The 13984-nt window shown below is 40.3% G+C and overlaps 1 protein-coding gene across 8 annotated transcripts in view; it reads left to right on the forward strand.

Annotated features, from left to right (window-relative positions):
• Positions 1 to 13984, forward strand: part of CADM2 (cell adhesion molecule 2) — a 1013511-nt gene that overhangs the window by 825431 nt on the left and 174096 nt on the right. For all 8 annotated transcript variants that reach the window (XM_039483428.1, XM_039483451.1, XM_039483441.1 and 5 more), the window contains one exon: positions 11624 to 11776. In XM_039483428.1, the coding sequence (XP_039339362.1) occupies positions 11624 to 11776 (153 nt within the window). The remainder of the gene's footprint in view (positions 1 to 11623; positions 11777 to 13984) is intronic.

Raw genomic sequence — 13984 nt, forward strand, 5'->3', positions numbered from 1 at the left:
TTGGAATAGTGCAATGACATTGCTCCTCCTTGCCCTTCCCCTTGCTGTTGCTCTATTGTGCAAGCAGGGGAATAAGTAGGCTCTCATTGCTCTGGTATCAGATTTGCTTGGGTCACTGCATGAAGAATACAGTGAGATGCAGGGTTGGAAGCTTTTCAAAATGTCTTTAAATCTACTTCTCTCTTTTTCAATGGCATTTCTTAAAACTACTGTCTCTGACTGTATGTTTCCCAGTTTTGAACCCACTTAAAAGAATAAGGATGAACACTGGCTCCCTAAGGGGAAATGACAATGCCCACTTTTAATCCCTCCTCTTGTTCTTCCAGTGAAAGAGGGGAGTTGAGGGCTGGTCAGTGTGTGGGAACCAGACAGGAAGAAGAAGCAATGCTTCCTTGAGTTGAGGCTGAAGATGGGGTCAGGGCTGGCTTTACCATGAGGCGTACTGAGGCTGCCGCCTCAGGTACAGACTCTGGAGGGGGAAGGGGGTGACAAGGACTCAGAGTGTAGAACATTGTGTCTGCTGCTGGTGTATATGTATTCTCTCTGCTCTAGATGCACAGAGATGGTGGAGTGCTGTGCTGGAGGAAGGAGGCCACAAGAGACATAACAGGCAGGAGAAAAGGTGAGAAGGAATAACAGAAAGCAGCAGGAGCTGCAGGGAGAGAGAGGAGGAGGAGCCTCTTGTGTACCTCTCTAGCACCCCCAGGAGCCTGGACTGATTAACACCAGCTTCTCAGGGAGCTTCCTGTTTCCTGCTGCTTCCCTGAACCCACTTGAGGAGAACAGGCAGTCAACCGAAGTAGTCTGAGCCAGTTAGACCCTTAAGACGCTGATATCTTCCCTCACTCAGGCCCTGCTACCAGGCTGCTTATTTGTCCCCTTCAATTGAGTGTTGAGAGCCGCTATAGCTGGCACAGAACAGCAGTCATGAGTGAAAGAAGAAAACGCCCCTCTGGGGCAGCATTCAGAAAAAGAAAGAAAGCAAAAGAAGCTTTTCTATCTAAGCAGGAAGGAGCTCTCCTAAGATACATAGACACAAATGTTCATGGTGAGCCTTCCGGCCCCAGTGAAGATGTGAGTGGTGAGGAGATGCCTGATCTTCCAGTTAGTCAGAGTGCAGGTGACCTGGCAGCTACTGCAGCATCCATATCTCCATCTCAAATGGATGTAACCGTGCACATTCCTGAAGAAAAATGTAGATCAGAAAAAGTGTGGTGGAGGTGCAAGAAACAGCTGCTGCTGAGTTTAGTTCCTTAAGTCTAGATGATCCAGGACTGTGGGCCCACTTGAGCAGTAGCCTGAGGGACTTCCTTGTACTGCATGGGACAGAGCAAGTGAAAAACTTCATGTTCCCCAAAGACAATGAAAATAGAAGTTTCCATCCAACACATTACTGGCATGAAATCCCCAATGGTGACAAAGCTGAGAGGCCAGGGCTTATGTACTCAAAAACCCAGAATGCTGCATACTGTTTTGTTGCGAAGTCTTCCAGTCTAATGTTCCAGCCACACTGGGTTCTACAGGAACAAAGGACTGGAAAAAGCTGGCTAGAAATCTGACATGCCATGAGAAGGCAGTAAATCACCAGAGAGCATTCCATAGGTGGAAAAAGCTTGAGATGAGACTAAAGTTAAAGGCCACCATAGATGATCAACATCAACAGAAGATTGCATCAGAGTCTCTTTAGTGACAAAATGTTCTGAAAAGGCTCATTGCCATTGTGAGAATGCTTGCTACCCAAAACCTAGCACTGCATGGCACCAGATCAGCTGTATGTGCTAAACAATGGAAACTTCCTTAAAATTGTGGAGCTGATGGCTGAGTTTGTTGCTGTACTCCAGCAGCATCTAAGAAGAGTCACCACCCAAGAAATGTACACACATCACTACCTTGGAGAAAAAAATCAAAATGAGATCATACAGTTACTGGCAACAAAAGTCAAACAGAAGATTGTGGCAGATCTGAAGTCAGCAAGATATTACTGTTATTCTGGACTGCACACCTGACATCAGCCATACGGAACAAATGACTTTAATGGTACATTTTGTACCAATAGAACCTAATGAAAATGTCCCTGCAATGGTTACTGTCAGAGAGCATTTTCTAGAATTTATTAACATTGATGATACTACAGGAGCTGGTATGACAAATGTGCTTCTTAAAAAGCTGGAAGAGACGGGAATTGTGATAGCTGACATGAGAGGTCAGGGCTACGATAACGGTGCCAACATGAGAGGAAAGAACAGAGGAGTGCAGACACAGATCTGAGAGTTAAACCCTCAAGCTTTTTTTGTCCCATGCAGTTCTCATTCATTGAACTTGGTGGTCAGTGAAGCGGCATCAGGTTCTAGTGAGGCTGCTGATTTTTTTAATGTAATTCCAAGCATCTATGTATTTTTCTCTGCATTGACTCATCAATAGCAAATTTTGAAGCAATAGCTGGGAACATCCTCTCTGACACTGAAACCACTGAGTGCCACACGATGGGAAAGTCGAGTAGAGGTGATAAAGCCTATCAAACACCAAATTGGGGAGATAGATGATGCCATAGTAGCCATTATGGAGGATAATGCTATGACAGGAACTGTTCATGGGAGAAAGGTGGCAGAGGGAAATGGAATCACCAGAAACATACATAACTTCAAATTTATGTGTGGCTTGGTGTTGCGGCATGACATACTGTTTGAAATAAATGTTGTAAAAAAGAGACTCCAAGGCGTTGACCTGATATTTCTGAAGCAATGGAAGAACTGGAAAAAGCAAAGTCATACCTACAGCCTTACCGGTCAGATGAGGGATTTCAAAACATTCTGAAGAGTGCACAGAAGTTGGCAGAGGAACTTCACACTGAAGCTATTTTCCCACCCATTCAAGAATATGAGTCACCGAAGAAGACATTTTGATTATGAGGCATAGGCTAATCCCATAAGACACCCCAAACAACAATTCAAAGTTGAATTCTTTAACCAGGTGCTAGATTGAGCAATATAGTCAGTTGAAGAACATTTTATGCAGCTCAGGGAACACAGCAGTATATTTGGGATGTTGTATGATATTCCAAAACTCCTCACTATACCTGAAGAAGACCTACACCAGCAATGCAGGGCAGTAGAAACATTGTTGACACATGACGACATGCGCGATATTGATGCAAGTGATTTAGGTGATGAACTGAAAGCCCTTTTAAGATGTATTTCAGCAGGATCAACTCCAAAGGCTCTTCTGGAATATATGTGTACAAATAAGATGATCACCCTCTTTCCAAATGCTTTTGTTGCTCTGCACATACTTCTAACACTTCCTGTAACAGTTGCCAGTGCAGAAAACATCTTTTCCAATCTGAAGTTAATAAAAACACCTCTACACTCCACAATGACAAAGGAGAGGCTGGTTGGCCTTCCAACCATCTCAATAGAGCATGAGATGGCCCAGATTGTGGACCTTCAGGAAGCAGTTCAGATCTTTGCAACCAAGAAGACACAGAAAGCACCACTCTGATTATTCAAACAGATAAAAATGCCAGTGTTTACTATGCAGACAAGAAAAAGTTACATTTGCTGCTTAGGCGTTTGAAAGTCAAGAGTGACTTAAAATTTTTGAACAAGGCATTTTAAGTTGTTAGTTCTCCTTTATTGGGATAGATAGCAGAGCAGTGCCATGAGAGGAGTAGAACAGGAAGAAGGCAGAATTGAGACCTTTCAAAGTTTTGGTCCAAGTGAGGGGACATGGGGGCTTCATTTGAGCTCCCCGCCTCAGGTGCCAAAATGTTGTGGGCCGGCCCTGGATGGGGTGACCCTGGAAGTGGGGTGACCTTGCCCCATTGTAATCTTTGCCACTGGGTTTCTCTTCACTCATACAGAAGCTTGAATGAAGCTGCTTCCCCTATACCCCATTTTCTTATAATGATGAGGAGAAGCAGCAGCAAGTGGCCTAGCCATATTTTAGAAATGTGTGAGAGTGGTACTGAATTATGTGCAGCAGCACCAATGTTGGATGTGCTGCTCTCCTATTAGCTCATGGGAAATGTGACGAGATAGATGCTCACCTCACCACCAGCAGAACATCCTTGCTCTGCCTGTCAATGGACAAACCTCGAAATCTATTTATGTTGGTGTCAGTTTGCAGTTTATCCACACTGATAAACTGGATTAGCAAAACCCCAGCATAGTTCACCAGGCTGTTTATGCCACTAATGCTCCTCATTTAAAAATAATTATTTTCTAACCTGAAATGTATTATCTATGATTAGTTTTCTACCAGTACTCTTCATTTTACTCCTCAGCTACAGGAAAAATACTTTTTTCCTAACTCATCTTAATATTAATACCTCTTGGAGAGGGGGGGGGTGCGTGGGAGAGGGTGTGTATATATTGTTACAGTATCTCAGAGTCATTGTAAATACTCTTATCCACTTGTATTCCATAGACAGACCCTCAACAGTATACCCCAGCTGAGGGCCTTCCCATCAAGTAATTCTTCATACAATAGAACATCTGAATCTTTGCCATTTTAGGTGGAAATTTGGCAAGCCTCTCTATTTTGGTTTGTTGGTTTGGTTTGGGCTGAATTGTTTGTTTATTAGGATTTTTCAAGTGAAAGGGGCTTCAAATGTCACACAAAGTATAACATATGTAGTTTACCAAAGTTTTATAATTCAGTATTATTACTTCCTTTATCCTACCACAGCAACTTCTATAAATACAATCCAGGATAGGATTTATCTTTTTTACAATAGTGTTGCAAATGACTCTCTGTCTAACTCATTTCCTCTGTAATCCCCCAGGCTTTTTCCAGCATTACTGCTTTCTAAATACCAGTCTGCCATTTTGTATCTGAGGATTTTCATTTTTTGCCATTACATTATCTATTGAATCTCATCTGTTTTAATTGTGACCATCTCTAAGCTTGCCAGATCATGCTATAATTTTAATTTTTGCAGCTGCATATTAGAAAAGCATGATTCCTGGGCTGTTGTGCTATGGCACATGTCCAGTTGCATTAGTGTAATAGATTCCACTGTAATTTCACACTGCAGAAGGAACCAGATGATCAGAATTTGCAACACATTGTTTCATTCTAAGGAATATGATTTTTTTCTGTGCACAATTAAACATATTCCAGTTTTCCTCTGAACAGTTAAACATATTCCAATTCCAAAAAATATCTTCACTATCAAAGGGCTGTATGTATTCAGGGTCAGATATTGAGCCTATTGTGCATTTTTTAAAGTCTGGGAGTTGTATAAACAAATCCCATAAGGCCATGTGTGTCATCATCAAAAACAAAAGTACCCAGGAGTTTGGGATCACATCTCTTCAATACCAGAAGTCAGCAAGTCCAGGTTTATTAAGCTGTTTGGTAGGGTTGAGAGATTGACCATTACTGACTGAGGGCAGGCTATAGACGTTCTAGTACTGACGTGCTTCACCACCTGCACTAATCACCATGGTTCCTGAATGATTTGCAACAGAGAGAGAAGGAAGAAAATCCAAGTGGGGCTGGAGAAAAATGTGCATCAGTACAGAAAGTCTCAGATGCAAGGAATATTTACCAACTTGTTCCACAGTCATAAAGTAGCTAAACTGATCCTACTTTCTCTGTTCCATAGAGAATCAGAAAAGTCACATCCCAAATAAGTTTTCTGGAGTGTAAATCACGTTGTAAACCTAGATTGCTCCACTGTACCAGAACATATTTTACTGTTAGGAATTATTTTCTTATTTCATAGAGGAAATTACCTTGAAACCTGAACTCATACAAGTAGTAGTCATGGATGCACTGACAGAAATCAGGGCCACCATCTGTGACATTACCCTTTGCTCTCTCTAGGATGGTAAATAAGAGTAGAAAAATTCTGGGACCCTTGCTAATGAAGACTGTCAACTCTTTTCTACTACATGGTCATCTACTATACACTCTGAAACATGCAATAGTTCACTATTAAAAAAAATCCATTAAATGCATCCAAATGTCTAATCTCTCTTTTCTAAGCAAGCTAATTAAAAACAGTCCAGCATGATTTGTCAAGCTCTGAATATCCTGCATCCCTCTTAGCCCCGCTTCAGGCTAGAGCATGGCACAGAGACAATATTGTTGCTCTGGTGGATGACTTACCTCTGGCCAGAGATGTGGAAAGTACTCTAGGTCATCCTGCTGCTCATACTTACTCTACTGTGTTTTACTTCTTAATTAATAGTGAGAACAGTTTCTTGTATTTTAGATATACTAGTACATTTTTCCATGAAAAGGCAACTATAAAATGTATTTTTTTCAAAGAATACATATGTTAGTCTTTGTTCTGTGCAAAGGCATGAAAGGAATAAAGTTCCAAAGCATGGTAATCTTGGCAAGATTCCACATAAACTTTATTTAGGTAGTAACCATAATGGCTCTTCTCTAACTGAGCTGTAGTCAACTCTTACTATACAGGAAAGATAAATCAAGTTTATGTATTCTTATTTGAAGAGGAGAGGAAAAATGGATATGATTTTAGTTTAGTGTTAGCTCTTTGAAGACTGTCATCAACAGACAGCAAATCAACTTCCTGCAAAAGAATATTATAATACTGGTGCCATTTGCAGTATTGTTGCTAAGCATTTCCATTATAAATTTTTTTTCCCAGGGTTTTAGTAAAAATTCACTCCAGGCTGAAACTTGGTACGTCAGATCTCAGCTCTTAAGCAGTGGTTGTTTCTACCAGTTTTCAAGAAAATTGATTTAGCTGTTTTTGTTATATGACAGAGAAAGAAATGATGGTTCTGGTGATGTTTACTATTTCAAGTGCTGCTTTTTTTCGGCTTGTATAATAAAAGTACTTTGCTATTGGCATCTTTCATAGCCCCTTTGTGCTCCAGTGGAATACATAACTGTTCTTTTAAGTGTATGAAATTCTGACTGAATGTTGGCACTTGTTTAGGGAAATACCATAACAGGTGCATAAAGTTGACCTAAAGGCACATTTTGCTTATGATACATTAGGCAGTATTAAGGGAAAATTATATTAATTTACAACATTAAATATTCTGAGCTGTTCCCGGTGGTGGCAGATGACAGAACAAGGAGCAATGGTCTCAAGTTGTAGTAGAAGAGGTCTAGGTTGGATATTAGGAAACATTATTTCACTAGGAGGGTGGTGAAGCACTGGAATGGGTTACCTAAGGAGGTGGAATCTCCTTCCTTAGAGGTTTTTAAGGCCCGGCTTGACAAAGCCCTGGCTGGGATGATTTAGTTGGGGTTGGTCCTGCTTTGAGCAGGGGGGATGGACTAGATGACCTCCTGAGGTCTCTTCCAACCCTAATCGTCTATGATTCAAATAATATCTGGTAAAAAGAGGGCAAAATTCAATCATCGTTTCAGATAATTTTTTTTAGCACATATGACATTCATCTAAATTATGTACGTGTGATAGTTAAACTATTTAGAGCCGGTGGGTCATATGGAAAATAATTTTCCCCAGCCCCAAAAAAGGTCAGTAATCTTTGTATAACAAAGTTCTACTCTTGTGTCTGAACTACTTGCATGTGGTTAGAATTGGAATGTTCTGAGATCAGTTCTGAGCTGGCCCCTAAAAGGATGGCATAAGTTAAACTGTTGTGAGGAGTATTGGCCAGAAAAGCCTCAGTCATCATCTTTCTATTTATCTGCTGATATGGGAGGAGCTCACATGTTCTGCCTTGGAAAATGCTTATTTATGTGTGGCTGCAGTTGCTTTTCATGAGCTTCTTTTCACCGGCTGGTATGTCAGTATACCTCCGGTACTTGGCTTTATTGTTTTATCTTCTGTGGTTTTAATCATGTTTCTTCTTATGTTATGTATATTTCTCCTCCTATTTTCTGTATGGAGTCTCTCATGTGATGGGAGTATGTCCATCATGGACAACTACAATCACTATTTGCAGTGCCTTGGAGCAGTTCATGACACACTCGGATGTGAGATCTGTTCAAGTTGTCACCTTTAAGTCATCAGGCCCCAAGGAGAATACCTCAGGCTTTGGCTGACCTACCCTGAAGCAACCAATAAATTCAACTTGAAGTCAGTGCACAACAGCTGCCTTTAAGGCAGCAGATTCAAAAATCATTTTTTGCTGGTAGATGAGACTCTGTCAGAACTGCTAAGTTTGGTGCAGATCTGCCTTAGTAGGCACCCAGAGCAGCAATTTAATAGCTTTGAAATGATTTGTGAACATCCAAATTTAGCAAACAAAGAGTCATGATACAGATTAATTTTCATCAGGGTTTAGCTAGAAGTAGATTTGGATCTGAATTCTAACATAGGAGTCAGAGTGGAGCCTCTCCCAAAGAGGAAGTTGCAGTCCTTATCAGTGACTGTACAACTTGGTTCTCCTGAGTAAATAAACCTAAATGCTCTGGTTATTATAGTTGTCCTATTTGCACTTTGGCTTTCAGAGAACTGGTAGCCCCAAAACACAACCAGGCCACAAGGTTTTTGGCTATTCTGAGGTGGATGACTCTCTCTCTCTTTTTGTTTTGCATCAGAGGAAAAAAATATTCTGAAACCTCAAAATTTTTCACTAAACAGAATTCTTCCTTTTCAGTCATCACTGCAAATTGTTACACTTATGATGTTGATACCCATTGTATCCGAAGAATGAAGAAGTAGAGTTTATACAATCATTTTAATAGCAAATAATTCCTTAAAATGCGTTGGGAAACCTGATATTCCAAACCACTGTGTGTGCTAATGGATATTAAAAAATAATAATAAATAATTGTGGGGAACTGTGTATTACTAAGCTGGTAGGAAATAGAGTTTCTCTGGCTGTACTGGAAGGAGGACAGAACACAGTGGATATGGTTTAATTAGGCTGCAACTTTATTTCTAAATGTCTGAGAGTACCTGGCAGATAAAACAGTTCATTGCAGGCAATTCATTATCTATTGTGTATACCCATGGGGTGGGGGCTGCTGTCAGCCTTCCCCCTTTACCCATCCTGTTCCCCAGTCAACATGCTGCTGGGTTAAAGGGGAGGGGTGGCTCCCTGCCAGGTTAAAGGGGAGGGGCTGCTCCCTGTCATACCAGTCATAGCAGCCCAGACCTCCCCCGCCCCCACACACATTTCCCCTCCTTAAATCCTTTACCAGTCCATTTTCTCCAATCACTGTATACCTTCCTCATCTGCCCCATGCTTACAAAATTAGTTGCAACATCATAGCTTAACTCCCTTTTCATATTCACCCACTGTGGGTAAGGCAGAATCCCCTCACACACACCTCTCACCTTGGCCAATCTGGTGGTGAGGGAAAACATCCTTCCCAGCCACTAGTGGAAGATGTACAAAAAGGAGTAAACAGTGAGGTGTCATTATTTCCAGATGATACAAAATTACTCAAGATAGTTAAGTCCAAAGCAAACGAAAGAATTAAAAAGAGATTTCACTAAACTGGGTGTCTGGGCAACAAAATGGCAGATGAAATTAATGCAGATTAATGCAGATAAATGCAAAGTAAAGCATATTGGAAAACAGAATTGCAACTGTACACAAAATTATGATCTAAATTAGCTGTTACCATTCCAGAAAGAGATCTTGGAGTCGTTGTGGATAATTCTCTGAAAATATCCATTCAACAGTCAAAAAAAGTTAATAGAATATTAGGAGCTATTAGGAAAAGGAGAGACAATAGGACAGAAAATATCATAATGCCACTATATAAATCAATGTTATAACCACACCTTGAATACTGCATACAGTTGTGGTTGCCCCATCTCAGAAAAGATATATTAGAATTGGGAAAGGTACAGAGAAGGGCAACAGAAATGATTAGGGGTATGGAACAGCTTCCATATGAGGAGAGATTAAAAAAAACTGGGGTTGTTCAGGTTGGAAAAGAGACGACTAAGGGACGATATGATAGAAGTCCATAAAATCATGAATGGTGTGGAGAAAATGAATAGGGGAAGTGTTATTTACCACTTCACATAACACAAGAACCAGGGGACCATCCAATGAAATTAATAGGCATCAGGTTTCAAACAAACATAAGGAAGTACTTCTTCACAAAATACACAGTCAATCTATTGAACTCATTGCTGGGGGATGTTGTGAAGGCCAAAAGTACTACTGGGTTAAAAAAAGAATTAGGTAATTTCATCGAGGATAGGTCCATCAATGGTTATTAATCAAGATGGTCAGGGATGCAACCCCATGCTCTGGGTGTCCCTAAACCTCTGATTGCCAGAAGCTGGGACTGGACAATGGGATGTATCATTTGATAATTGCCCTGTTCCATTCATTCCCTCTGAAGCTGCTGGCACTGGCCAGTGTCAGAACACAGGATACTGGGATATTGGTCTGACCTAGTTGGGCCATTCTTAAGTTCTTATGTAAAGAGCCAAGTGCAGTAATGCACACTGCAGATTATGATAAAACCTGGTATTTAACGACTTCCATGGGTGGAAGTGTAAGTGATGCTCAACTGGTCCAGGTATAAGAGGGCTTTTCTTGTACCGGTATAGACCTAAATAGTCTTCCTTCTCTTCTGGTGACTGGGGAGGAGAGGGTGATGGGTCTGCTCACCTGGTTTGAGGCAACTGCAGCAAGTCCCTCAGGCTCTCTAGTCGTTAAAGGAGCCACACACCTGTTCCTACAAGCCAGAAAATGCCCCTTAATGTGAGGCTGATATGGGCCTCACTGCTTCATGTGAGGCATTGTTCGGAATATAAAAATGTATGGTTCTGGTAATTCCATAATCATGTACATATACACAAGGGAAGCTTCTCTCAGCCCTCCCCCCTTACCCATCCTGGTCCCCAGCCAACCCGCTGTTGGGACCCTATCATCCCCCCTTGAATGAAGCTGAAGGGAGGCTATAAAGGAGGTGTGGGTTGGCTCCCTGCCATACCAGACATAGGAATCCCACCCTCCACCCCCGATTCCACTCTTTAAAGAGTTCCTCCTTTTAATCCTTTACCAATGCATTTTATCTGATCACCATATCCCTTCCTTATCAAGTTCTAATCCACTAGGTTTGGTGTCTCTTGCTGTCTTGGGGGGAAGGGGATAGGAGGAGGGATAAGTGACCACCCTCCCCTCCCACATTTAGATCCCACAGAGGAAAATTAAGGAAGTTCCCTGAAACCCACCAAGTTCATCCCTACAGGCATCCATTGCAGCATTGGACAGAAGGGATTCACTTTCAGACCTTTCCCCTGAAACCTCCATCTGGTGCTGGTCATATTCACCCCTGCTCGTTGTGTCACTGTCCTGTCCTGTTTCTGGGAAACAAGTGAAAATCATGGGGTAGTATTTTGGATTCATTGTTTTGTTGCATACTTGTGTAGTGGTTCAGATGATTTAATATCATTTGATATAATGCAAGGGACCAAAATGTAGCTGAGACTGGTTACATCACTGAATCCCAATATTAAATAAGTAATAATTTATATTTTGTTTTTCAGCTGATTTTGAGACTATCCAAAAACTGCTGAAATGTTGGAATTCCCTGAAAGGAAAAAATAACATCATAATCTATATTTAACCTGGTCTATGTCTCCATGTAATCGATTTGAAATTAAAAATGTTCATTAGACTGCTGCATTTAAACCTATTGAATAACACACTGTACTGTATTAATGTATCTTTAACATATACATTTTGTTTTCCAGCCCTGAGGGACAACAGGATTGAGCTGGTTCGAGCTTCATGGCATGAACTGAGCATCAGCGTCAGTGATGTGTCTCTGTCAGATGAAGGGCAATACACCTGTTCTTTATTTACTATGCCTGTCAAAACTTCCAAGGCTTTTCTCACTGTTCTGGGTAAGTATAGCTGGCTGAGAATACCAAAGTAAAATGAGTTAAGATATGAGTTCTAAGACTTCTCAAATCTTGGTAAATATTTCTAGGGTGAATTTTCAGAAAACTTAGCAGCAGGTGCATGTAAAACACCCACTCTTGCTTTCTCTAAAGATTGCTTGACTAGAACCATGCCTAGGAATAGCAAGCCCCTTATTATGTGTGATGTGGCAGGACCAGGAATTACAGTGCACATCAATAGTACCACATGAGTGCTCCTTAAAATGGACATAACCTCTATATCTCAAGCGCCAAAGGGGTTAACAGGGTGCATGTGTTCATCTCCTAACAATGTACTGTATAGGGCAAAGGAGACAAAACCAGAGAGCATGAAATCAAAAAGGGCTTTAGAGACTCATAGTTTTTCCTTAGCTATGCATTTTCTTGGCTCATTCTATTTTCTTTTTTCCTGTACAAAGTGCATATTTTCACTGGGCTTGCTTCTTTTATGCTTCATCCTCTAAATGCTCTGCCGTTTTCCCCAAAGGTTATAGAGACACACACACAGAGAAAAAGCAATAGATTCATAGTGATGCCCAAAAAATAATGTTTCAGCTCCAAGCTTTATGTGATTCTATCAATGTCAGTAGCCCAATCAACTGAAATTGCTATAGTTCATTGAAACACACCTGTGTACCTAACAAGTGATATGATTTTAAAGATTGATTTTTTTCCCCATTTTGTTTTGTTTTGCTTTGCTTTTTATATATAGAAAAGCAGGCAGTTGAATTTAATAGGACTAATGCAAGATGTTCTCTGTGCTAGTAATATTAAAGTTAATTCAGCCAGGGAATTGGTTTTGTGCATAGGATATGAAATGTGCCTCTGTGAGTCCCACTGAGTCTATTTTACAAAAATCTTCACAAGTTTGCCATTAACGACAAAAAATATCCACTAAAAGCAGAGTATTTTGGGATAACAACTGCCTAAGGGTTAATTTTTTTTTCTGTAGAGAGCCATCTCAAGATCCAAAGAATGGATGATTAGTCAAATTCAACCTATTAAATGGCAGTGGGACACAGATAAAAGGGTGTTACAAAGGTAAAAAGCCAGACATCTAATCAGTAGCTTCTAATCAGGGTGGCTTGATTTTTTTATGGTCTGTTTAGTTCTACTTTTTATTTGCTTGGTTGTTTTTTTTTACATAACTGCTTTACAACATCATCTGTTTTCTTTCCAGCAAAAAGACAGCAGCAAGGTTTCAGAAGCATCTGTCTCACTATAATTTTATTTGTCTATTAGAAACTCACATTTAAAATTCTTCTAAATATGCCCCTATGTGAGAGTAACGTTCTTTTTTTTCCTTTGTAATTTATTCCATGCCATCATTTTAATCAGAAAGATGATTTATATGCAGAAATATTCTTTCTATTCACTGGTCTGATTTGGATTAGAAGATTTTAATGTACAGGGAGTATTAAAGATGCCATTTCATGCCCCTGAAAAGTAGAAGTAGTTTTACTACAGAATCTACACTGTGATAGGTGCTGTTGTTTGTGTTTGGAGTAATGTTTGAGTGTGTGCAGTGTTTATCGGTTTCCTTTGGAAAAGGAGAGACTCGAACAAACCACATTGCAAGGTTGCAGAGCACAGAGTGGAATTTCAGTGACTGATCCCTTTATCCAGGAATGAAAATCTGTGAATTAACTGAAACATTCCAGATGTAAAGGGTAAACCTAATCGTATTATAAGAGCTTTTAGAAACTGTGGAAAGATATATACCCTCAAAATAAGTCATTTCGGTGTGTTACTAAGCCAGTCATTGAATATAACTAAATATTCTCAATTTTATTCACAGTTCTTTATTTTAAATCTCCCTCCAATCCTCAAAACATAATCCCTGCCATCTCTAATGTTTGGAGTATGATGTTTAATGGGCATAGGACCTGATCCAGAGCTCACTGAATCAGTGGAAGGATTTCTATGAATTCTGTGTGCTTTGGATTGGGCCTATTATTACTATATATTATTTAAATATGAAAAGAGAGGATTTTTTTTCCTTCTTTTTGCTCTCCTTTTGTGGTATGATTCCCTGAATTCATGCTGGAACTGTCTGTTAAAATGCAGCTGGATCAGTTTGGATTTTGTTCCTGGTTGTGTTTCATTTTAACAAGAGTAGTTAATATATTCCATGCCTCCCACCCAAAATAATCTGCTTAAAATGCAGATATC

Source organism: Mauremys reevesii, linkage group 1, assembly GCF_016161935.1.
Source record: "Mauremys reevesii isolate NIE-2019 linkage group 1, ASM1616193v1, whole genome shotgun sequence".
NCBI classification, from domain to species: Eukaryota; Metazoa; Chordata; order Testudines; family Geoemydidae; genus Mauremys; species Mauremys reevesii.